Here is a 24532-nt window from a genome sequence, read left to right as displayed (position 1 = left end):
TCATACTTTTTCACATATTCAGTAATAAAGTGTTTCCTGTTTAAAATTTAAAGAGACAGTAACGGTTTTGTTTTAAAACGTTTTTTGTACTTTATTGACAAGTTTAAGCCTGTTTAACATGTCTGTGCCTTCGGATAAGCTATGTTCTATATGTATGAAAGCCAATGTGTCTCCCCATTTAAATTTGTGTGATAATTGTGCCATAGCGTCCAAACAAAGTAAGGACAGTACTGCCACAGATAATGAAATTGCCCAAGATGATTCCTCAGATGAGGGGAGTAAACATGATACTACATCATCTCCTACTGTGTCTACACCAGTTTTGCCCACGCAGGAGGCCCCTAGTACATCTAGCGCGCCAATGCTTATTACCATGCAACAATTGACGGCTGTAATGGATAACTCCATAGCAAATATTTTATCCAAAATGCCTACATATCAGAGAAAGCGCGATTGCTCTGTTTTAAACACTGAAGAGCAGGAGGGCGCTGAAGATAATTGTTCTGTCATACCCTCACACCAATCTGAAGGGGCCATGAGGGAGGTTTTGTCAGATGGGGAAATTTCAGATTCAGAAAAAATTTCTCAACAAGCTGAACCTGATGTTGTGACATTTAAATTTAAATTAGAACATCTCCGCGCACTGCTTAAGGAGGTGTTATCTACTCTGGATGATTGTGACAACTTGGTCATTCCAGAGAAATTATGCAAGATGGACAAGTTCCTAGAGGTTCCGGTGCACCCCGACGCTTTTCCTATACCCAAGCGGGTGGCGGACATAGTGAATAAGGAGTGGGAAAAGCCCGGCATACCTTTTGTTCCCCCCCCCTATATTTAAGAAATTATTTCCTATGGTCGACCCCAGAAAGGACTTATGGCAGACAGTCCCTAAGGTCGAGGGGGCAGTTTCTACTCTAAACAAGCGCACTACTATTCCTATCGAGGATAGTTGTGCTTTCAAAGATCCTATGGATAAAAAAATGGAGGGTTTGCTTAAAAAGATTTTTGTACAGCAAGGTTACCTTCTACAACCCATTTCGTGCATTGTTCCTGTCACTACAGCAGCGTGGTTCTGGTTCGAGGAACTAGAAAAGTCGCTCAGTAGAGAGACTCCATATGAGGAGGTTATGGACAGAGTTCACGCACTTAAGTTGGCTAACTCTTTTATTTTAGATGCCGCTTTGCATTTAGCTAGATTAGCGGCGAAAAATTCAGGGTTTGCAATCGTGGCGCGCAGAGCGCTTTGGCTAAAGTCTTGGTCAGCGGATGTGTCATCCAAGACAAAATTGCTTAACATCCCTTTCAAAGGTAAAACTCTATTTGGACCAGAATTGAAAGAGATTATCTCAGACATCATTGGGGGAAAGGGCCACGCCCTTCCACAAGATAGGCCTTTCAAGGCCAAGAATAAGTCTAATTTTCGTTCCTTTCGCAATTTCAGGAACGGACCGGCCTCTAACTCTGCATCCTCTAAGCAAGAGGGTAATGCCTCACAACCCAAACCAGCCTGGAAACCGATGCAAGGCTGGAACAAGGGTAAGCAGGCCAAGAAGCCTGCTGCTGCTAACAAAACAGCATGAAGGAGTAGCCCCTGATCCGGGACCGGATCTAGTAGGGGGCAGACTCTCTCTCTTTGCTCAGGCTTGGGCAAGAGATGTTCAGGATCCCTGGGCACTAGAAATAGTTTCTCAGGGTTATCTTCTGGAATTCAGGGAACTACCCCCAAGGGGAAGGTTCCACATTTCTCACTTATCCTTAAACCAAATAAAGAGACAGGCGGTCTTACATTGTGTAGAAGACCTGTTAAAGATGGGAGTGATACACCCAGTTCCAATAAAGGAACAAGGAATGGGATTTTATTCAAATCTGTTCGTAGTTCCCAAAAAAGAGGGAACTTTCAGACCAATTTTGGATTTGAAGATCCTAAACAAATTTCTCAGGGTACCATCGTTCAAGATGGAAACCATTCGAACGATTCTACCCACTATCCAGGAAGGTCAATTTATGACTACCGTGGATCTAAAGGATGCGTACCTACATATTCCTATCCACAAAGAACATCATCAGTTCCTAAGGTTCGCCTTTCTGGACAAACATTTCCAGTTTGTGGCCCTCCCATTCGGGTTAGCCACTGCTCCAAGGATTTTCACAAAGGTACTAGGGCCCCTTCTAGCGGTTCTAAGACCGAGGGGCATTGCAGTAGTACCTTACTTGGACGACATTCTAATACAAGCGTCGTCCCCGTCAAAAGCAAAGGCTCATACAGACATCGTTCTGGCCTTTCTCAGATCACACGGATGGAAGGTGAACATAGAAAAAAGTTCTCTGTCTCCGTCAACAAGAGTTCCCTTCTTGGGAACAATAATAGATTCCTTAGAAATGAGGATTTTTCTGACAGAGGTCAAAGTCAAAACTTCTAAGCACTTGTCAAGTTCTTCATTCTGTTCCACGTCCTTCCATAGCGCAGTGCATGGAAGTAGTAGGGTTGATGGTTGCAGCAATGGACAAAGTTCCTTTTGCACGAATTCATCTAAGACCATTACAACTGTGCATGCTCAAACAGTGGAATGGGGACTATACAGACTTGTCTCCAATGATTCAAGTAGATCAGAAGACCAGAGATTCACTCCGTTGGTGGCTGACCTTGGACCATCTATCCCAGGGAATGAGCTTCCGCAGACCAGAGTGGGTCATTGTCACGACCGACGCCAGTCTAGTGGGCTGGGGCGCGGTCTGGGAATCCCTGAAAGCTCAGGGACTATGGTCTCGGGAAGAGTCTCTTCTCCCGATAAACATTCTGGAACTAAGAGCGATCTTCAATGCTCTCAGGGCTTGGCCTCAGCTAGCAAAGGCCAGATTCATAAGATTCCAATCAGACAACATGACGACCGTTGCGTATATCAATCATCAGGGGGGAACAAGGAGTTCCCTGGCGATGAAAGAAGTGACCAAAATAATTCAATGGGCGGAGGATCACTCCTGCCACCTATCTGCGATCCACATCCCAGGTGTGGAAAACTGGGAAGCGGATTATCTGAGTCGTCAGACATTCCATCCGGGGGAGTGTGAACTCCACCCGGAGATCTTTGCCAACTAACTCAATTATGGGGCATTCCAGACATGGATCTGATGGCGTCTCGTCAGAACTTCAAGGTTCCTTGCTACGGGTCCAGATCCAGGGATCCCAAGGCGACTCTAGTAGATGCACTAGTAGCACCTTGGACCTTCAACCTAGCTTATGTGTTCCCACCGTTTCCTCTCATTCCCAGGCTGGTAGCCAGGATCAAACAGGAGAGGGCCTCGGTGATCTTGATAGCTCCTGCGTGGCCACGCAGGACTTGGTATGCAGACCTGGTGAATATGTCATCGGTTCCACCATGGAAGCTACCTTTGAGACAGGACCTTCTTGTTCAGGGTCCATTCGAACATCCAAATCTGGTCTCCCTCCAGCTGACGGCTTGGAGATTGAACGCTTGATTCTATCAAAGCGTGGGTTTTCAGATTCTGTGATAGATACTCTGGTTCAGGCCAGAAAACCGGTAACTAGAAAGATTTACCATAAAATATGGAAAAGATATATATCTGTTGGTGTGAATCCAAAGGATTCCCATGGAATAAGATAAAGATTCCTAAGATTCTCTCCTTTCTACAAGAAGGTTTGGAGAAAGGATTATCTGCAAGTTCTCTAAAGGGACAGATCTCTGCTTTATCTGTCTTACTACACAAAAGACTGGCAGCTGTGCCAGATGTTCAAGCATTTGTTCAGGCTCTGGTTAGGATCAAGCCTGTTTACAGACCTTTGACTCCTCCCTGGAGTCTAAATCTAGTTCTTTCAGTTCTTCAAGGGGTTCCGTTTGAACCTTTACATTCCATAGATATTAAGTTACTATCTTGGAAAGTTTTGTTTTTGGTTGCTATTTCTTCTGCTAGAAGAGTTTCAGAGTTATCTGCTCTGCAGTGTTCTCCGCCCTATCTGGTGTTCCATGCAGATAAGGTGGTTTTGCGTACTAAGCCTGGTTTTCTTCCAAAGGTTGTTTCTAACAAGAATATTAACCAGGAGATAGTTGTACCTTCTTTATATCCGAATCCAGTTTCAAAGAAGGAACATTTGTTACACAATTTGGACGTAGTCCGTGCTCTAAAATTCTATTTAGAGGCTACAAAAGATTTCAGACAAACATCTTCTTTGTTTGTTGTCTATTCTGGTAAAAGGAGAGGTCAAAAAGCGACTTCTACCTCTCTTTCCTTTTGGCTTAAAAGCATCATCCGATTGGCTTATGAGACTGCCAGACGGCAGCCTCCTGAAAGAATCACAGCTCACTCCACTAGGGCTGTGGCTTCCACATGGGCCTTCAAGAACGAGGCTTCTGTTGACCAGATATGTAAGGCAGGGACTTGGTCTTCACTGCACACTTTTGCCAAATTTTACAAATTTGATACTTTTGCTTCTTCGGAGGCTATTTTTGGGAGAAAGGTTTTGCAAGCCGTGGTGCCTTCTGTTTAGGTAACCTGATTTGCTCCCTCCCTTCATCCGTGTCCTAAAGCTTTGGTATTGGTTCCCACAAGTAAGGATGACGCCGTGGACCGGACACACCAATGTTGGAGAAAACAGAATTTATGCTTACCTGATAAATGACTTTCTCCAACGGTGTGTCCGGTCCACGGCCCGTCCTGGTTTTTTAATCAGGTCTGATGAATTATTTTCTCTAACTACATTCACCACGGTACCATATGGTTTCTCCTATATTTTTCCTCCTGTCCGTCGGTCGAATGACTGGGGTGGGCGGAGGACTATATGGCCAGCTTTGCTGGGACTCTTTGCCATTTCCTGTTGGGGAAGATATATTCCCACAAGTAAGGATGACGCCGTGGACCGGACACACCGTTGGAGAAAGTAATTTATCAGGTAAGCATAAATTCTGTTTTCAAGCACAAGCACTAAAATTGTACCACCAATTATTCTTTTTAATCTCCTTCTATAAGGGAGTTATTTCTGAGTTTACCTAAAAAAAAGTTATATAACGGAGCATAAACAGACAACTGTGTAGTTCATATAAGATCATATAATATGTTAATTAAGAAAAACAAAAAATAAAATATATATACAGTTGTATGCAAAATTTAGGCACCCCTTACAATTTCCATGATTTTCATTTATAAATAATTGGGTGTTTGATCATCAATTTCATTTTGATCTATCAAATAACTGAAGGACACAGTAATATTTCAGTAGTGAAATAAGGTTTATTGGATTAACAGAAAATGTGCAATATGCATCAAAACAAAATTAGACAGGTGCATAAATTTGGGTACCCCAACAGAATTATTGCATCAATATTTAGTAGAGCCTTCTTTAGCAGAAATAACAGCCTCTAGACACTTCCTATAGCCTGTAATGAGTGTCTGGAGTCTGGATGAAGGTATTTTGGACCATTCCTCCTTGCAAAACATCTCCAGTTCAGTTAGGTTTGATGGTTGCCGATCATGGACAGCCCGCTTCAAATCACCCCACAGATTTTTAATGATGTTCATGACTGGGGACTGGGATGGCCATTCCAGAACATTGTACTTGTTCCTCTGCAGAAATGACAGAGTAGATTTTGAGCAATGTTTTGGGTCGTTGTCTTGTTGAAATATCCAGCCCCGGCGTAACTTCAGCTTTGTGACTGATTCCTCAACATTATTCTCAACTATATTGCGACCCTCAACTTTAACAAGATTCACAGTACTGGCACTGGCCACACAGCCCCGCAGCATGATGGAACATCCACCACATTTTACGGTGGGTAGCTAGTGTTTGCCTTGGAGCGCTGTGTTTTTTTGCCGCCATGCATAACGCCCCTTGTTATGACCAAATAACTCACTCTTTGTTTCATCAGTCCACAGCACCTTCTTCCAAAATGAAGCTGGCTTGTACAAATGTGTGTTTGCATACCCCAAGCGTCTCTGTTTGTGGCGTGTGTGCAGAAAAGGCTTCTTCCGCATCACTCTCCCATACAGCTTCTCCTTGTTCAATTGCACTGAATTGTTGAACGATGCACAGTGACACAATCTGCAGCAAGATGATGTAGTAGGTCTTTGGAGGTGGGCTGTTTTTGACCGTTCTCACCATCCTTTGCATCTCCAATATTTTACTTGGCCTGCACGTCTTGCCTTAATAAGAACTGTGCCTGTGGTCTTCCATTTACTCACTATGTTCCTCACAGTGGACACTGACAGCTTAAATCTCTTTGATAGCTTTTTGTAGCCTTCCCCTAAACCATAATGTTGAACAATCTTTGTTTTCAGGTCATTTGAGAGTTGTTTTGAGGCCTCCCATGTTGTCACTTTTCAGAGGAGAGTTAAAGAGAACAACAACTTGCAATTGGCCACCTTAAATATCATTTCTCATGATTGGATACACCTGTCTATGAAGTTCAAGTCTTAATGGGATCACCAAACCAATTGTATGTTCCAATAAATCAGTGCTAGGTAGTTACAGGTATTCAAATCAACAAAATGACAAGGGTGCCCAAATTTATGCACCTGTCTAATTTCGTTTTGATGCATATTGCACATTTTCTGTTAATCCAATAAACCTAATTTCACTACTAAAATATTACTGTGTCCTTCAGTTAATTAATAGATCAAAATGAAATTGCTGATCCAAACACCCAATTATTTATAAATGAAAATCATGGCAAATTGTCAGGGGTGCCTAAACTTTTGCATACAACTGTGTGTGTGTGTGTGTGTATATATATATATATATATATATATATATATATATATATATATATATATATATATAAAGCAGTATGTTTGCTTATGTATTGAAATAACAAAACACAAGGTTCTATAGTACCTAGAGGTATCTCAAATATTGCAAATAATTCTAGTACATTGCTATATCAGAGAAAAAACACAGACTTTTTCACTCAACTGCTTAAATTGCCCTCTAACTTGCTACAGACACATTCTCTCTCAGGAAACAGAGAAAAAAACACAGACTTTTTCACTCAACTGCTTCAATTGCCCTCTAACTTACTACAGACACATTCTCTCTCAGGAAACCGAGAAAAAACACAGACTTTTTCACTCAACTGCTTCAATTGCCCTCTAACTTACTACAGACACATTCTCTCTCAGGAAACAGAGAAAAAACACAGACTTTTTCACTCAACTGCTTCAATTGCCCTCTAACTTACTACAGGTAGCCTTCTGGAAAACAGCTTCCCTCACACCCTACCCCTCACCCCACCCACCCCAAGCTCATTTCCTCATTTATAGATAGTCTCCCACACAAATTTCACTCTCCTGAAATGACAAGTGCAAACACTGATCAGCACATCCTTCCATTCCCTTAACCCTATAGAATACAAAGTACTTTTGTAATATTACGTTTCATATACCTTTTTGTTCCCTTATGCAATTGTTACAGTAATTCAGTGTCTTATGTTTTTAACTTGTTCCCAATTCTGTAAAAATGCTCAATATATTCATATTCCTTTTTGCTACCCTTTGTCTCTATAACAAACTACACTATTCAATTACTCCTTCTCCCTCTCCGCCTGCACTGTTCATTAGCCCATCTCTCTTAAACTCACCTTACTTTTGTACTCATGAACTTTACCTATTCCTAAACACACTCTCTCTCCCCTGCAACTCATCTCAAAAGCACTCACTACTGCAAATCTGTATCTCATCTCATGTCACTCTCCCTCTTGCTTCTACTTACTGCTGGTGATATTTCCCCTAATCCTGGTCCCCAACCACTGACAAACCGTGCACATCCCTGTGTACCATCCCATAGACTCAGAAAACATAACTCTGCACACCTTACTCACATTCCTCTTGCATCTAAAGCCACTTCCCCTTTCACTTGTGCACTCTGGAACTCTCGCTCTGTTTGCAACAAGCTCACTTCTATACATGACCTCTTCATCTCCTGCTCCCTCAACCTTCTGGCCCTAACAGAAACCTGGCTCTCTCCCCTAGACACAGCATCCACTTCTGCTCTGTCACATGGGGGTCTCCACTTCAGCCACACTCCTAGGTCTGGTAATAGACAAGGAGGTGGTGTAGGTATTTTACTTTCCTCTCGTTGCACCTTTCAACAAATACATCCTATCTCTTCCCTCACTTTTCCCTCATTCGAAACCCACATGATTCGCTTATTCTCCCCTCTCTCTGTACGTGTTGCAGTCATATACCGACCCCCTGGCTCCTCAACTCAATTTCTAGATCACTTGGCTGCCTGGCTACCCTATTTCCTTTCCTCAGACACCCCTGCCCTCATTCTTGGCGACTTCAACATCCACCTTAACAATCCCACTGCCTCATCTGCTAAACAACTTCTGCAACTCACTTCCTCTTTCGGTCTGTCACAATGGACTGATTCTCCCACTCACTAAGATGGTCACTCTCTTGACCTGATCTTTAGCTATCAATTCACTCTCTCAAACTTCTAAAACTCCCCTTTTCCTCTTTCTGACCACCATCTCCTTACCTGCAACATATCATCCCTTCCTACAACTCTCCCACCTTCTACTCCTCACGCCAAACTTCACAGAAGCACTAGGTCTTTAGATCAGCAACAACTTGCTAATTCCCTTAAATCGCTCCTCTCATCCTTCTCCTCCTTTTCCTTCCCTGAACAATCTATCTGCCACTATAATTCCACCCTTATATCCGTCCTTGACAATCTAACCCCTCTTACCACTGCTCCGAAATCAAACACTCATCCCCAGCCCTGGCATACTCCTCTAACACGGTACCTACGCAGATATTCCCGTACTGCTGAACGCCATTGGAGAAAATCATGGAGTTCAGCTGATTTTCTTTATTACAAATTCATCTTGAACTCCTACAACTCTGCCCTTAATCTCCACAAGCAACACTACTTCTCTACTCTTATCTCTAATCTTTCTTCAAACCCAAAACGTCTGTTCTCCACTTTCAATACTCTCCTCCGCCCTCCCCCACTTCCTAATGCAACTTCTCTGTCAGCTCAAGACTTTGCCAATCGATCATTAACAAAATTGACTCCATCAGACATGAAATCAGCTCTCAACATAATTCCATTCTCTCCCCCCCTCAAATACTCTCACTCAACCACAACCCTCATAACCTGAAACTTAGTTCATTCTCCCCTGTTACTGAGGAAGAAGTTTCGGCACTTATACTGCGCTCTCACCTCACTACCTGTCCCCTTGACCCTATCCCCTCACAGCTGCTCCCCTCTCTCTCTGCTACCCTTACCCCTATACTAACACACATTTTCAACCTCTCCCTCAGCACTGGTACATTTCCCTCATCGATGAAACATGCACTGGTCACACCTATCCTCAAAAAACCTTCCTTTGATCCTACCTCCCCATCCAACTACCGCCCTATTTCCCTCCTCCCTCTTGCTTCAAAGCTTCTCGAAAAACTAGTATATGCACGCCTATCCCATTTCCTTACGTTAAACTCCCTTCTTGACCCGCTGCAATCTGGATTTCGTCCCTATCACTCCACAGAGACAGCTATTGTTAAGGTCACCAACGACCTACTTACAGCTAAATCAAAAGGCCACTTCTCTTTGCTTATCCTCCTTGATCTGTCCGCAGCCTTTGACACTGTCGACCACCCTCTTTTGCTCCAAACCCTCCAATCCTTCGGCATCTGTGACACAGCCCTTTCATGGCTCTCTTCCTACCTGTCAAACCATACCTTCAGTGTAGCCTTCTCTGGCGCCTCCTCTGCCCTGTCACCACTTTCTGTCAGAGTACCGCAAGGCTCTGTCCTCGGTCCCCTTCTCTTCTCAATCTATAAGTCATCACTAGGTTCCGTAATTAAGTCCCACGGTTTCCAATATCATTTGTATGCCGATGACACCCAAATCTACTTCTCTGCAGCAGACCTATCTCCTTCCTTGCTAACCCGTGTCACTAACTGTCTTTCTCACATATCTTCCTGGATGTCCTCTCACTACCTCAAGCTAAATCTCTCCAAAACTGAGCTCCTCATTTTCCCCCCTTCTTCCAAAATCTCCACCCCCAATATCTCTATAACTGTCGACAACTCCATCATTACCCCTACCCCGCATGCCCAATGTCTTGGGGTCACATTTGACTCAGATCTTTCCTTCACTCCTCACATTCAGTCCTTGGCTACAGCCTGCCGCTTCCACCTTAAAAACATCTCTAAAATTAGACACTTTCTTACACAAGACACAACTAAGATTTTAATCCACTCTCTCATTCTTTCCCGCCTTGATTACAGCAACTCTGTCCTCTCTGGTCTCCACACCTGCCGCCTAGCTTCTTTATAATCCATAATGAATGCCTCTGCCAGACTCATCTTTCTTACACGTCGCTCTTCATCTGCTGCCTCTTCCTCTTGCCTCTAGGATCAAACACAAAACTCTCACTCTTACATACAAAGCCCTTAACTGCACTGCTCCCCCCTACATCTCAGACCTTGTCTCCAGATACTCTCCCTCCCGTCCCCTTCGCTCTGCTCATGACCTCCTACTCTCCTCCTCTCTTGTCACCTCATCACACTCCCGTTTACAGGACTTCTCCAGACTGGCTCCCATCTTGTGGAACTCTCTGCCTCGCTCCACAAGACTCTCTTCTAGTTTTAAAAGCTTCAAGTGCTCCCTAAAGACTCTACTGTTCAGGGACGCATACAACCTACGCTAACCTTTCCTAATACCAGTTCCTCTCCTCCACTGCAATCCCCTGAACCCCCTTAGCATGTAAGCCTAAAAGTCCAGCTCTTTGTAGATCACCTTCTTAAGAGCTGACTACAACAGTGCAACTCTTGGCAGGGCCTTCTACCCTATAATTGTTTTGTTTTGTACTCCCCCTTTGTTTATAGCGCTGCGGAATCTGTTGGCGCTCTACAAATAACCAATAATAATAATAATAATAATATATATACCCACTATATATTACAATGGAAACCTGCTTTTATCATAGATATCTCTTAATTGAAAAAGCACACTTATTTTTATATAACTTGTTATATGTAGAGATTTGCATTTTTTTTTAATTTTAAATTAGAATGATGAGACTTAAAAATTCTATTTGAAAAACGTTTCCTTATTTGTTCTTTTGAGCAAATAATGCAAAGTGTGATAGAGCCATCTCACTGCTAAATAATTAAAAATACCAACAACAAAAAATGTTATTGTGTTATATTGGTGAAGGTGATGAAAATGTTTAATTCACAGTAAATAACTTTTATAGGCCAGTCTTTATTTTCATGTCTACTTTTGCTTCTATTCATCCATTTGTATGATAACCTATCTCTGAGGTGTTCTAAGAGTTCTTGAAGATTGAAATGAATGCCAGCTAGTATTTGCGAATAATTAATGCTCATTATTTAGGACTATACGCAGAAGGGGGGGACCCTATAAGACAACACCTGCCACAGACCTTACACGTTGGCGTCTCACATGTTCAGAGGGGAGACAAACGTGGAGATATGAAGAAGAGGAGAGGCGAAAACAGAGTGTGCTTGAGGCTCATTCCTTGGGACTGGACACTGTATGTTGGACTCAAAAAATTTTATGACCCCAAATATGTACAGATATAATATGCAGCTCAATATTTGTGCCGCAAATATGTGATAAGTCTCTAAATATATTCTGCTGCATAGTTATGGTTAGGAATATACCTTGTTATACAGTAGGGCTGCACGATTAATCGCAAATGCAATTTAAAACTGTGATTAATCGCCGCGATTTAAAACCCGCAAGAGTACGCAATTTTTTTTAAATAAAAAATTCTCTGTTCGTCATGAAAACGGAGATGGAGAGGGAGGATGAGAGTCAGTGACACATCCCCCATGTTTTCCAGGACAGTCACTCAGCGAAATGACTAACACATGAAGCAGTGGGCATTGTACTACCTTTACTGCACTTAGAAAGACAAATCATGCTGGTGGACAGTCAGCACTTTTCAGGTTTCTCCATGCACTCTGCTTCATATGTTACTCATACCACAGCTAGACTGACTGCCCAAGAAAACATGGACAATGTGCTAAGAACTGGCCAGCTAATTTCATTCAATTAGCTGTGTTGAGTTCACTTTTTTGTATTATGTACTCTAACTGTTCTTAGTGTTCTATTATGTACTTCAGAATAGCTGTGTGATGTAATATGACAGGCTGCAGGATGTCAGGATTGACCTTGTTAATGCAACATCCCTCATGTTTGCCTGGACAGTCACTCATCTAAATGAATAACAAATGCAGCAGTGTGTGCATTGTACTACCTTTACTGCACTTATACACAAATCATACTGCTGTAAAGTCAGCACTTTCAGGTTTCTCCATGCTTACACTGCTTCATATGTTAATCGTACCACAGCTAGACTGACTGCCCAAGAAAATATGACAATGTTGTGTCAGAAGACCTAAGAACTGGCTATGTAACCACAGCACATGCAGCTAATTTTATTTTAACTATTTTGTGGTTTGTATTTTTATGTTCCCAGAGTGTATTGGACATTGAGAAATATGTACATTAAGATTCTGTAGTGTTAAATATATTTTTATTGAAAAATTAAGGTGTTATAGTCATTTATAAGAAAAATTTTGCCCATATCGTCCAGCCCTATTATACACAAAAATGTATATAGTTTGGTAAATATGCACATTGACCCTAAGTGAACTTATACATGAAATATACGGGGCTGTACATACGGAGTAACCATTGGTTGTAGAATAAGAAAATTAGCATACTATGTATATCTTCTAAAGGTGTGTGTAATGCCAGAGTCTGGAATTCTTACACATTTTTGAAGCACTACGGCAGTGCTTTCCAAACTGTGTGTCGTGACACATTAGTGTGTTGGCGGCAGTGTGTAGGTGTATCCCTTCTTCAGCACCAATTTTTCTTTCTAATGACACGGTGAGTCCACGGATCATCTTAATTACTGTTGGGAATATCACTCCTGACCAGCAGAAGGAGGCAAAGAGCGCCACAGCAGCTTTTAAATACCACTCCCCTACCCACAATCCCCAGTCATTCTCTTTGCTTGTATCAGTTGCAAGGAGGGGTAAAGTTAGGTGTCTGATTCTTCAATCAAGAGTTTGTTATTTTTAAAGCAGAACAGGTTTGGTCTGGTCTTTTTTGGGGGTTTAACCATAGTCCACTTCAGTCTCTTCAGTAGAGCAGTGGTGGCTTTTAAGCATTTGGGAACTTGTGGGGTATAATCCCCTCTGTGCCTCCCAAGTATTTTGTTGCTGCCCTGTTTTTGATTGCCTGAGTAGGTTTACTCAGTCTTTTCTTCTATCCACAGGTCCATGTGAGGGATTGTGCCTCTCATACTTTGTGAGCTGCCCTGCTGCCGGGTAGATTGCTATGGAGGTGTCATACTCTGCAAGGGAGCTGTTGTGCAGAGGTGTCAGGTTCTGTGGCTAAAGTTGTGTTTTGTCTGCGTGTGTCTTTCCTTTTTGGCATAATTAAATAGGTACAAGGTTTTAGGAAACAAAGGTGATGGTTTTATGTATAGGATAATTAGCAATGCAGAGATATGCAATTAGATAAGGCAATGTCTATAGGCTGTAGTACTAGGCAGGAATACAGATCTTTGTAATAACAGGCAGGATACTTGCATATGCTGTAGATTGGAACTGTGTAATAACAGGCAGGAATGCAGAGCTTTGTATAACAGGCAGGATACTTGCATATGCTGTAGACTGGAACTGTGTAATAACAGGCAGGAATGCAGAGCTTTGTATAACAGGCAGGATACTTGCATATGCTGTAGACTGGAACTGTGTTATAACAGGCAGGAATGCAGTGCTTTGCATAGACTGCAAACTGGAACTCTATAGTATCAGGTAACAGGCAAGCAAAAGTACCCGAGTCAGTCTTTAGGAAATAGAGAATTAGGCAAGATCAATTGCCAGAAAATCAGTCCAAAAACGAAACACAGTGCCAAGGGAATATCCAGAAGAGTAGGAAATGAAGCAGAAATCAGGAACCAGGAAATCCAACAAATCTGTATTTCACTCAGGAAACAGGACCAGAGGGTCTTTCAGAGTATAACACTCAATGTCAAGGCCCAGAACTGTCAGAAAATCTCCCAGATATAGCAGGCTGCTGATTAAATGATTTTTTTCAGCTGGTAAGCAGGTGGAGCCAGAGAGCCAAAGTTGCAGCAAATAGAAAAACCCAATATTCTTAGCCTGTGATCAAGCCATCTGGTGGCAGAGAGGCAAGACAACAGGCTGGGAAAGAACATCAGCAGAAATAGAAACAGGTCCCAGGTTTAATTCCAGGCTGGATCATGACAGGAGGTAAGTGTCTTTTGTTCTTTTCTCTAGGGATCAGAAAGATTGGCACTTATGGGGTTAATTGGGACGTTATTCTTGCTTGTGTGCAGGTTTTTTCGTTTTGGCAGTTTTTTCGTGGGCACTGTTTAGAGGATTTTATTTTTATTTTTTATGTGATGGCTTATGAGGACCGGAGGGTTCTGTGTTTTGTATGTTATTTCTTCCCGGCGGCTGTTTGCTGCATATGCAGACTTGGCCAGCCGGAAGGTTTGTGTTTACGCCCATGATGGGCGGGGCTTCTTTGGCGCGGTTTTGTATTGCACGCTTTTTCTTGCAGCTCATCTCTGTTACGGAAGTGTATGGTGTCGGCTGCACTAACGTGTGTATCGGGTCAGATCTTGTGGCAATGGCTGAGAGCAGAGTCGTTTTTTTTCTCTGCCCGTTTTTTTACTTGGTTCAGGAGGACAGGTGAGCACCTCAGCAAGGCTTGCTGAGGTGTAGAGGTGCCTTTGAGGTGGAAGTTTTGCTTAAAAGGGGGTTCTGACATAGTTTAATTTAGTTTTTTTGTTAAACGTTTTTTTCTTTAAAAAAGACAGTAACGTGTTTTTTTTTTTTTTAATAATATTACTTTTGTTTATTTTATTATTTGTAAAGATGCACCAAGAGGACTTGCAATCTGTTACTTGTTCCTTATGTTTCGATGCAAATCTGGAGCCTCCAATCCCTTTTTGTTCCTCATGTATTGAGAGAACTATGCATTATAGGGATAGGCTTTTTGATTCTGAGCTATCATTGTCTAAGGTTGTTCCGCAGCTTTTTTCCCAATCTTTATCCTCTTCTCATGCAGTGCCCTGCGTTTCGTCTAAGGTTGTTTTTTCTTTGCAGGATATGGCTACTCACATATCCTCTGCAGTATCTGAGGCTTTGTTTGCTTTTCCTGTGTTGCAGGGGAAGCGCAAAAGGAAGTATAAGGTTTCTGACTCTGTTGCAGTTATGTCTAATGTATCTTCACATAAGTCTGAGAAGGAAGATACTTCTATAGCGTCTGAAGGTGAAATTTCAGATTCTGATAGTGTAATTCCTTCTGCTGATCCTGAGGTTGTTTCTTTCAGATTTAAACTGGAGCACCTCCATTTGTTACTCAGGGAGGTTTTGGCTATTTTGGATGACTCTGATTCAACAGTCATAGTCACTCCCAAGAAAGATAGTAAACTTAATACGTTTTTTGATGTTCCTTCTGTGGCAGAAGTTTTTCCTGTTCCAGATCGGGTTTCAGAGATTATTTCACAGGAGTGGGAGAAGCCTGGAATTCCTTTTTCCCCTTCTCCAATTTTTAGGAAGATGTTTCCTATTGCAGATTCTATTAAGGAGTCTTGGCAGACGGTTCCCAAGGTGGAGGGAGCAATTTCTACCTTGGCTAAGAGAACCACTATTCCTATCGAGGATAGTTGTTCTTTTAAGGATGCCATGGATAAGAAATTGGAAGCTTTGCTTAAAAGGATGTATGTTCACCAGGGGTTTCAATGACAGCCTGCTGTGTGTATTGCTACTGTTACCAGTGCGGCAGCTTATTGGTTTGATGCGTTGTCTGATTCTATTCAGCAGGATACTCTGGTTGGAAGGTGAATTTAGGAAAAAGTTCCTTGATTCCGGCTACAAGAGTGGTATTTTTGGAAACCATTATAGACTCTCTAGAGATGAAGATTTTTTTGACAGAAGCAAGGAAATCAAAAATTTTCAAGTCGTGCCTTGCTCTTCAGTCCTCTCCTCGGCCGTCAGTGGCTCAGTGTATGGAGGTTATTGGTCAGATGGTTTCAGTCATGGACATCATTCCATTTGCTCGGTTCCATCTCAGGCCTCTGTAGTTATGCATGCTCAGACAGTGGAACGGGGATTATGCGGATCTGTCTCCAAAGATTGTTCTAGATCAGGCTGCAAGAGATTCTCTTCCGTGGTGGTTGTCTCAGGATCTTCTCTCTCAGGGAACCTGTTTGTGCAGGCCTACCTGGGTGATCGTAACAACGGATGCCAGTCTGCTGGGTTGGGGAGCTGTCTGGGGTTCGCTGAAGGCTCAGTTCCTATGGACTCAGGAGGAATCGGTTCTTCCCAGATTGAGGGCAATCTTCAATGCTCTTCTGGCCTGGCCACAGTTAGCTTCAGTCCAGTTTATCAGGTTTCAGTCGGACAACATAACTTCAATGGCTTACATCAATCATCAGGAAGGAACTCTGAGTTCCTTGGCCGTGACAGAGGTAGCCAAGATTATTCTGTGGGCAGAGGCTCACAATTGAGGTCTGTCTGCGATCCACATCCCAGGGGTGGACAATTGGGAAGCGGATTTTCTGAGCAGACAAACTTTTCATCCAGGGGAGTGGGAACTTCATCCGGAGGTGTTTCCCAGTTTGATTTTTAAATGGAGACATCCGGAGTTGGCTCTCATGGCATCTCGTCAGAATGCCAAGCTCCTGATGTACGGATCGAGGTCAAGGGATCCTCAGGCTGTTTTGATAGATGCATTAGCAGTTCCTTGGAATTTCAGTCTAGCATATGTGTTTCCTCCATTTGCTCTTCGTCGAGTTATTGCTCGGATCAGACAAGAGAGGGCGTCGGTGATTCTCATTGCACCGGTGTGGCCTCGCAGAATCTGGTATGTAGATCTGGTGGAGAGGTCATCCTCTCCACCTTGGAATCTTCCGTTAAGGAAGGACCTTCTACTTCAGGGGCACTTCCTTCCTCCAAATCTCATTTCTCTGAAGCTGACTGCTTGGAGATTGAACGCTTGATTCTTTTCAAGCGTGGGTTTTCTGAGTCGGTTATTAAAACTATGATTCAGGCGCCTAAGCCTGTGACTAGAATGATTTATTATAAGATATAGTGCTAATATCTGTATTGGTTTGAATCTATGGGATACTCTTGGAGTATAGTTAGGATTCCTAGGATTTTGTCTTTTCTCCAGGAGGGTCTGGAGAAGGGTTTATCTGCTAGTACCCTGAAGGGGCAAATTTCTGCTTTATATATTTTGTTGCTTCGTCTGGCGGGTGTGCCAGATGTTCAGTCTTTCTGTCAGGCCCTGGTTAGAATACGGCCTTTGTTTAAGTTTGTGACTCCTCCTTGGAGTCTTAATCTAGTTCTTAGATTTCTTCAACAGGCTCCATTTGAGCCTATGCATTCTTTGGATATTAAGTTGTTATCCTGGAAGGTTTTGTTTTTTGGTTGCTATCTCTTTGGCTCGAAGAGTTTCGGAGCTTTCAGCGTTGCAGTGTGAATCTTTTTTTCCTTATTTTTCATTCGGATAAGGTAGTACTGCGTACTGCCCTAGGTTTCCTTCCAAAGGTTGTTTCAGATAAGAATATTAATCAAGAGATTGTTGTTCCTTCTTTGTGTCCTCATCCTTCTTCTCAGAAGGAACGTTTGTTGCACAACCTGGATGTAGTTTGTGCACTGAAATATTATTTGCAGGTGACTAAGAATTTTTGCCAGTCTTCTTCTTTATTTGTTGTTTTTTTTCTGGAAAGCGTAAGGGACAGAAAACTACGGCTACTTCTCTTTCTTGTTGGTTGAGTAGTGTTATTCGCTTGGCATATGAGACTGCTGGACAGCAGCCTCCTGAGAGAATCACGGCTCATTTCACGAGGGCTGTTTCTTCTTCTTGGGCCTTCAAAAATGGAGCTTTTGTAGATAAGCTTTGCAAGGCTGTCACTTGGTCATCTTTGCACACTTTTTTCAAAATTTTAAAAATTTAATACTTTTGCCTCGGCTGATGCTTCTTTTGGGAGAAAGGTTCTTCAAGTAGTGGTGCCTTCTGTTTAGGTTTACTGTCTTGTCCCTCCCTTATCATCTGTGTCCTCTAGCTTGGGTATTGGTTCCCAACAGTAATTAAGATGATCCGTGGACTCACCATGTCATTAGAAAAAAACATAATTTATTCTTACCTGATAAATTTCTTTCTTTCTTGAGTCCACGCCCCGCCCTGTATTTTTCGGACAGTTTATTTTTCTATAAACCTCAGACACCTCTGCACCTTATATTTCTTCCTTTCTACTTTCCCTTTGGTCGAATGACTGGGGATTGTGGGTAGGGGAGTGGTATTTAACAGCTTTGCTGTGGTGCTCTTTGCCTCCTCCTGCTGGTCAGGAGTGATATTCCCAACAGTAATTAAGATGATCCGTGGACTACATTTATCAGGTAAGAATAAATTATGTTTTTTGAATTTAAAATTATTTTTAAATTTTTTTGAGGTTTCTGACTTATTGCCTGCCTGCTACGCATATCACATGGTTGACACGTGATTGATACCTAGTGGGTCACAGATCATCCTAACCTATTGGCGCAGCTTATAGGGAACTGAAACTATTCCCATTGGCGGCACATTGGCTCCTGACTGCACGTGTAGACTCCTCAATCAGCTTGTGACTGCATGTGTAGTCAGTGAGTGGGACAGCAGTGTGTTTGCAGTGTTAGTCGGTCTCGCAGAGCTCTGAGGGCAGCAACTTAAAATCTGAGCTGAAGTCAGAAGTCAAAGTGTTTTTTTTTTTGCAGCTAGCTCCCAGTAGTGCATTGCTGCGCCTACTCTTTATATATGGATAGGAAGTGGAAGCTTAAAAATGCATGATGATGAAATGCGAGTGTCTTTATCTAATGTTCCTCTAAATATTCAGAAACCGTGTTCATCCCATCAACCTCATACATCCCATTAAAATAGTAAGTAGCTATTGGTGTTATTAAACTTTTTTTTAAATTCTTGTTACTTGTAAATACATTTTGTTATTATATAATTTATGTATGTGTCTGTATCTCTTAAAACAAGTTAGTTTAACCCCCTGTTTGCTAGTACAACTGAATTATTGTGTCGCAAAAGATGTAGGTCTAAAAAGTGTGTCACCAACATGAGCAGTTTGGAAAGCTCTGCACTACTGGTTGGATGCACTTGCTTCTACTAAGGACAAATTTTTTTCTCAGTCTACTAAATCTTTTTTTTTCTCTTTATAGTTTCTGCTGTATAATCTTAGGCCTAGATTTGGAGTTTGGCGGTAGCCGTGAAAAGCAGCGTTAGAGGCTCCTAACGCTGGTTTTAGGCTACCTCCGGTATTTGGAGTCACTCAAAAAAGGGTCTAACGCTCACTTTTCAGCCGCGACTTTTCCATACCGCAGATCCCCTTACGTAAATTGCGTATCCTATCTTTTCAATGGGATTTTTCTAACTCCGGTATTTAGAGTCGTGTCTGAAGTGAGCGTTAGAAATCTAACGACAAAACTCCAGCCGCAGAAAAAAGTCAGTAGTTAAGAGCTTTCTGGGCTAACGCCGGTTCATAAAGCTCTTAACTACTGTACTCTAAAGTACACTAACACCCATAAACTACCTATGTACCCGTAAACCGAGGTCCCCCCACATCGCCACAACTCGATTACATTTTTTTAACCCCTAATCTGCCGACCGCCACCTACGTTATCCTTATGTACCCCTAATCTGCTGCCCCTAACACCGCCGACCCCTATATTATATTTATTAACCCCTAGTCTGCCCCCCACAACGTCGCCGCCAGCTACCTACACTTATTAACCCCTAATCTGCCGTCCGCACGCCGCCGCCAGCTACATTATCCCTATGTACCCCTAATCTGCTGCCCTAACATCTCCGACCCCTATATTATATTTATTAACCCCTAACCTGCCCCCCACAACGTCGCCTCCACCTACCTACAATAATTAACCCCTAATCTGCCGACCGCAAAGAGCCGCCAGCTACATTATAGCTATGTACCCCTAATCTGCTGCCCCTAACACCGCCGACCCCTATATTATATTTATTAACCCCTAACCTGCCCTCCCTAACATCGCCGACACCTAACTTCATTTATTAACCCCTAATCTGCCGACCGAATCTCGCCGCTATTCTAATAAATGTATTAACCCCTAAAGCTAAGTCTAACCCTAACACTAACACCCCCTAAAATAAATATAATTTTAATCTAACGAAATTAATTAACTCTTATTAAATAAATTATTCCTATTTAAAGCTAAATACTTACCTGTAAAATAAATACTAATATAGCTACAATATAAATTATAATTATATTATAGCTATTTTAGGATTAATATTTATTTTACAGGTAACTTTGTAATTATTTTAACCAGGTACAATAGCTATTAAATAGTTAAGAACTATTTAATAGTTACCTAGTTAAAATAATAACAAAATTACCTGTAAAATAAATCCTAACCTAAGTTACAATTAAACCTAACACTACACTATCATTAAATTAATTAAATAAAATATCTACAATTACCTACAATTAAACCTAACACTACACTATCAATACATTAATTAAATACAATATCTACAAATAACTACAATGAAATAAACTAACTAAAGTACAAAAAATAAAAAAGAACTAAGTTACAAAAAATAAAAAAATATTTACAAACATAAGGAAAATCTTACAACAATTTTAAACTAATTACACCTACTCTAAGCCCCCTAATAAAATAACAAAGCCCCCCAAAATATCTATCAGCCAATCAGAATCAAGATCAATCCGATTGGCTGATCCAATCAGCCAATCAGATTGAACTTGATTCTGATTGGCTGATTCCATCAGCCAATCAGAATATTCCTACCTTAATTCCGATTGGCTGATAGAATCCTATCAGCCAATCGGAATTCGAGGGACGCCATCTTGGATGACGTCCCTTAAAGGAACCGTCATTCTTCAGCTGGACGTCGCCGGATGAAGATGGGTCTGCGGTGGAGGTCTTCAGGATGGAGCCGGTCCTCATCGGATGAAGATAGAAGATGCTGCTTGGAAGATGATGGTTGCCGGTCCGGATCTACTTTTCTTCCCGGATAGGATGAAGACTTTGGAGCCTCTTCTGGACCTCTTCAGCCGCCGGAAGATGGATCGCCAGCCCCTGCTTGGGTTGGATGAAGATTTTGGAGCCAGGACGGATCGGTGAACCTGGTATGGTGAAGACAAGGTAGGATGATCTTCAGGGGCTTAGTGTTAGGTTTATTTAAGGGGGGTTTGGGTTAGATTAGGGGTATGTGAGTGGTGGGTTGTAATGTTGGGGGGGGGGGTATTGTATGTTTTTTTTTACAGGCAAAAGAGCTGAACTTCTTGGGGCATGCCCCGCAAAGGGCCCTGTTCAGGGCTGGTAAGGTAAAAGAGCTTTGAACTTTAGTAATTTAGAATAGGGTAGGGCATTTTTTATTTTGGGGGGCTTTGTTATTTTATTAGGGGGCTTAGAGTAGGTGTAATTAGTTTAAAATTGTTGTAAGATTTTCCTTATGTTTGTAAATATTTTTTTATTTTTTGTAACTTAGTTCTTTTTTATTTTTTGTACTTTAGTTAGTTTATTTCATTGTAGTTATTTGTAGATATTGTATTTAATTAATGTATTGATAGTGTAGTGTTAGGTTTAATTGTAGGGAATTATAGATATTTTATTTCATTAATTTAATGATAGTGTAGTGTTAGGTTTAATTGTAACTTAGGTTAGGATTTATTTTACAGGTAATTTTGTTATTATTTTAACTAGGTAACTATTAAATAGTTCTTAACTATTTAATAGCTATTGTACCTGGTTAAAATAATTACAAAGTTACCTGTAAAATAAATATGAATCCTAAAATAGCTATAATATAATTATAATTTATAGTGTAGCTATATTAGGATTTATTTTACAGGTAAGTATTTAGCTTTAAATAGGAATAATTTATTTAATAAGAGATAATTAATTTCGTTAGATGTCAATTATATTTAACTTAGGGGGGTGTTAGTGTTAGGGTTAGACTTAGCTTTAGGGGTTAATACATTTATTAGAATAGCGGTGAGCTCCAGTCGGCAGATTAGGGGTTAATAATTGAAGTTAGGTGTCGGCGATGTTAGGGAGGGCAGATTAGGGGTTAATACTATTTATTATAGGGTTAATGAGGCGGATTAGGGGTTAATAACTTTATTATAGTAGCGCTCAGGTCCGCTCGGCAGATTAGGGGTTAATAAGTGTAGGCAGGTGGAGGCGACGTTGTGGGGGGCAGATTAGGGGTTAATAAATATAATATAGGGGTCGGCGATGTTAGGGCAGCAGATTAGGGGTACATAGGGATAATGTAAGTAGCGGCGGTTTACGGAGCGGCAGATTAGGGGTTAATAATAATATGCAGGGGTCAGCGATAGCGGGGGCGGCAGATTAGGGGTTAATAAGTGTAAGGTTAGGGGTGTTTAGACTCGGGGTACATGTTAGAGTGTTAGGTGCAGACGTAGGAAGTGTTTCCGCATAGCAAACAATGGGGCTGCGTTAGGAGCTGAACGCGGCTTTTTTGCAGGTGTTAGGTTTTTTTCAGCTCAAACAGCCCCATTGTTTCCTATGGGGGAATCGTGCACGAGCACGTTTTTTAGGCTGGCCGCGTCCGTAAGCAACTCTGGTATCGAGAGTTGAAGCTGCGTTAAATATGCTCTACGCTCCTTTTTTGGAGTCTAACGCAGCCTTTATGTGGACTCTCAATACCAGAGTTATTTTTATGGTGCGGCCAGAAAAAAGCCGGCGTTAGCTACGCGGGTCCTTACCGACAAAACTCTAAATCTAGCCGTTAGATTTTTCAGGTTTTAAAATAGGTTTTGGAGCGTGTAAGGGTCAACCCTGATATTAAATCATACTTCTATGCCATACCATATAATCATACCATATCTTGGCTTCTGTCCCAAAGTAATACTTACCAAGCTACCCTCCCTTTCCTACTGCTGAATAAAAAGAGGTATTAGGTGCCAGGAAGAGGAGGATTATTATACCTACCAGAAAATGTAGGTTTCATGCTTTTGGTTTTCTTCTAAGTGGGTCATCTTTTTTGGTGAGTGCTACATAGGGTATGTGAGCCAAGATATGTACATTATAAACATAGTCACGGGGTGTATTAATGATACCGGACATATAAAACAGAGTGGCCTTAAAATATTGACCAATGACTCCCTATATGCCTTGGGTCATTGCTAGGCTTAGAAATGCTATATTTCCATAGTGATGCAGAAGAATCTTATGTTTCATCTTTGCTTAGTGGTCCATCTAAATATAACCTTCTGTATGCACACTCTCTCTTTACAGACTGCCTTCCTGCCAGACCTGCCAAAGGCAAATACAGTACAGGAAGGTGCATATAATGGCATCACATTTTACACATCTTTACAAGCAGAGGATGGACACTGGTCTGGAGATTATGGGGGACCCCTATTCTTGATGCCTGGTGAGGACTCACCTGGAAGCCTATGTTGTTCAGTGCTTTGTTTAATGTGAGATTATTTCTGCCTGTGCTAATATAATACTGTTTTACTCATCTGCTAAAGACTGATTACTTGTCTCTAGGTCTCCTGATTGCTTGTCATGTGACACAAACTCTACTGCCTGAAGCCACAAAGAAGGAGATGGTGCGATATCTGTTCTCTGTACAGCTGCCAGACGGAGGGTGGGGATTGTGAGTATCTCCTTTTTAACTGGTAAAACTGAACATTTGTTTTTCCTTATAAGCGGTGTGCTTATTCTTCTATTAATTATTAAATATTGGTTATGAATATCCATTTCTATTAAATAGTAATATTTACATATGATTATCCCCACTTAGAAGTTATACCGATCTGTGAATCCCCCTAAATAGCAATTTTGGTTTACAGTACCCCTTTTATTGTTCTCTATTATGTGTTATTGGTGCATGTTGAATATTAATATCCCTTCCATAGATATACATTTTCTAGGTTGAGTGGCATATTGTGACCGTTCACCCTTGTTTTTACTCACTTTATAACAGGCACATTGAAGATAAGAGCACTGTTTTCGGCACAGCTCTTAGTTACACTTCTCTTCGCCTCCTAGGAGTTTCACAGGATGATCCAAATCTGACTCGAGCAAGAAATAACTTGCATAGCAAAGGTGATATCCAAATCCTAAAACACATTCTCCTTATATAGCTACATTTTGAAATATTCTATTCCAATATGTTCTATTATATTCTAACTCCATATCTACTATTGTATTCCCACAATTACAGACATTTTATGCAGCACTTATTTCCAAAAATTGTCTTGTCTCTTTTTATAAATAAACCGTGGTATAGAATAAAAATCACAATACCAAACAATAATGTGTATTAAAATGTGAACAATAGTAAAGTGGTGAACAACCACCACAAATAGGTGAGATGTAAAACCGGACACCCAAATAAGAAGCCAAGGGATCTCAATTTAATACTATGTATATCTGAGATGAAGCTTCCAGCTTCTGTCTAAAAAAATAT

At 41.5% G+C, this 24532-nt stretch overlaps 1 protein-coding gene across 1 annotated transcript in view; it reads left to right on the top strand.

Moving 5' to 3' along the window:
* The window catches only part of LOC128643613 (lanosterol synthase-like), a 140688-nt gene that overhangs the window by 10450 nt on the left and 105706 nt on the right, over nucleotides 1–24532 (top strand). Inside the window, exons 2-5 of the mRNA XM_053696455.1 lie at nucleotides 11357–11516; nucleotides 23350–23488; nucleotides 23608–23716; nucleotides 24047–24168. Coding sequence (XP_053552430.1) covers nucleotides 11357–11516; nucleotides 23350–23488; nucleotides 23608–23716; nucleotides 24047–24168 — 530 coding nt within the window. The remainder of the gene's footprint in view (nucleotides 1–11356; nucleotides 11517–23349; nucleotides 23489–23607; nucleotides 23717–24046; nucleotides 24169–24532) is intronic.

The sequence above is a fragment of the Bombina bombina genome, unplaced genomic scaffold (assembly GCF_027579735.1).
Source record: "Bombina bombina isolate aBomBom1 unplaced genomic scaffold, aBomBom1.pri scaffold_455, whole genome shotgun sequence".
Taxonomy (NCBI): domain Eukaryota; kingdom Metazoa; phylum Chordata; class Amphibia; order Anura; family Bombinatoridae; genus Bombina; species Bombina bombina.
The sequence above is the reverse complement of the archived record's forward strand: the minus strand, read 5'-3'. Positions and strand labels throughout refer to the sequence as shown.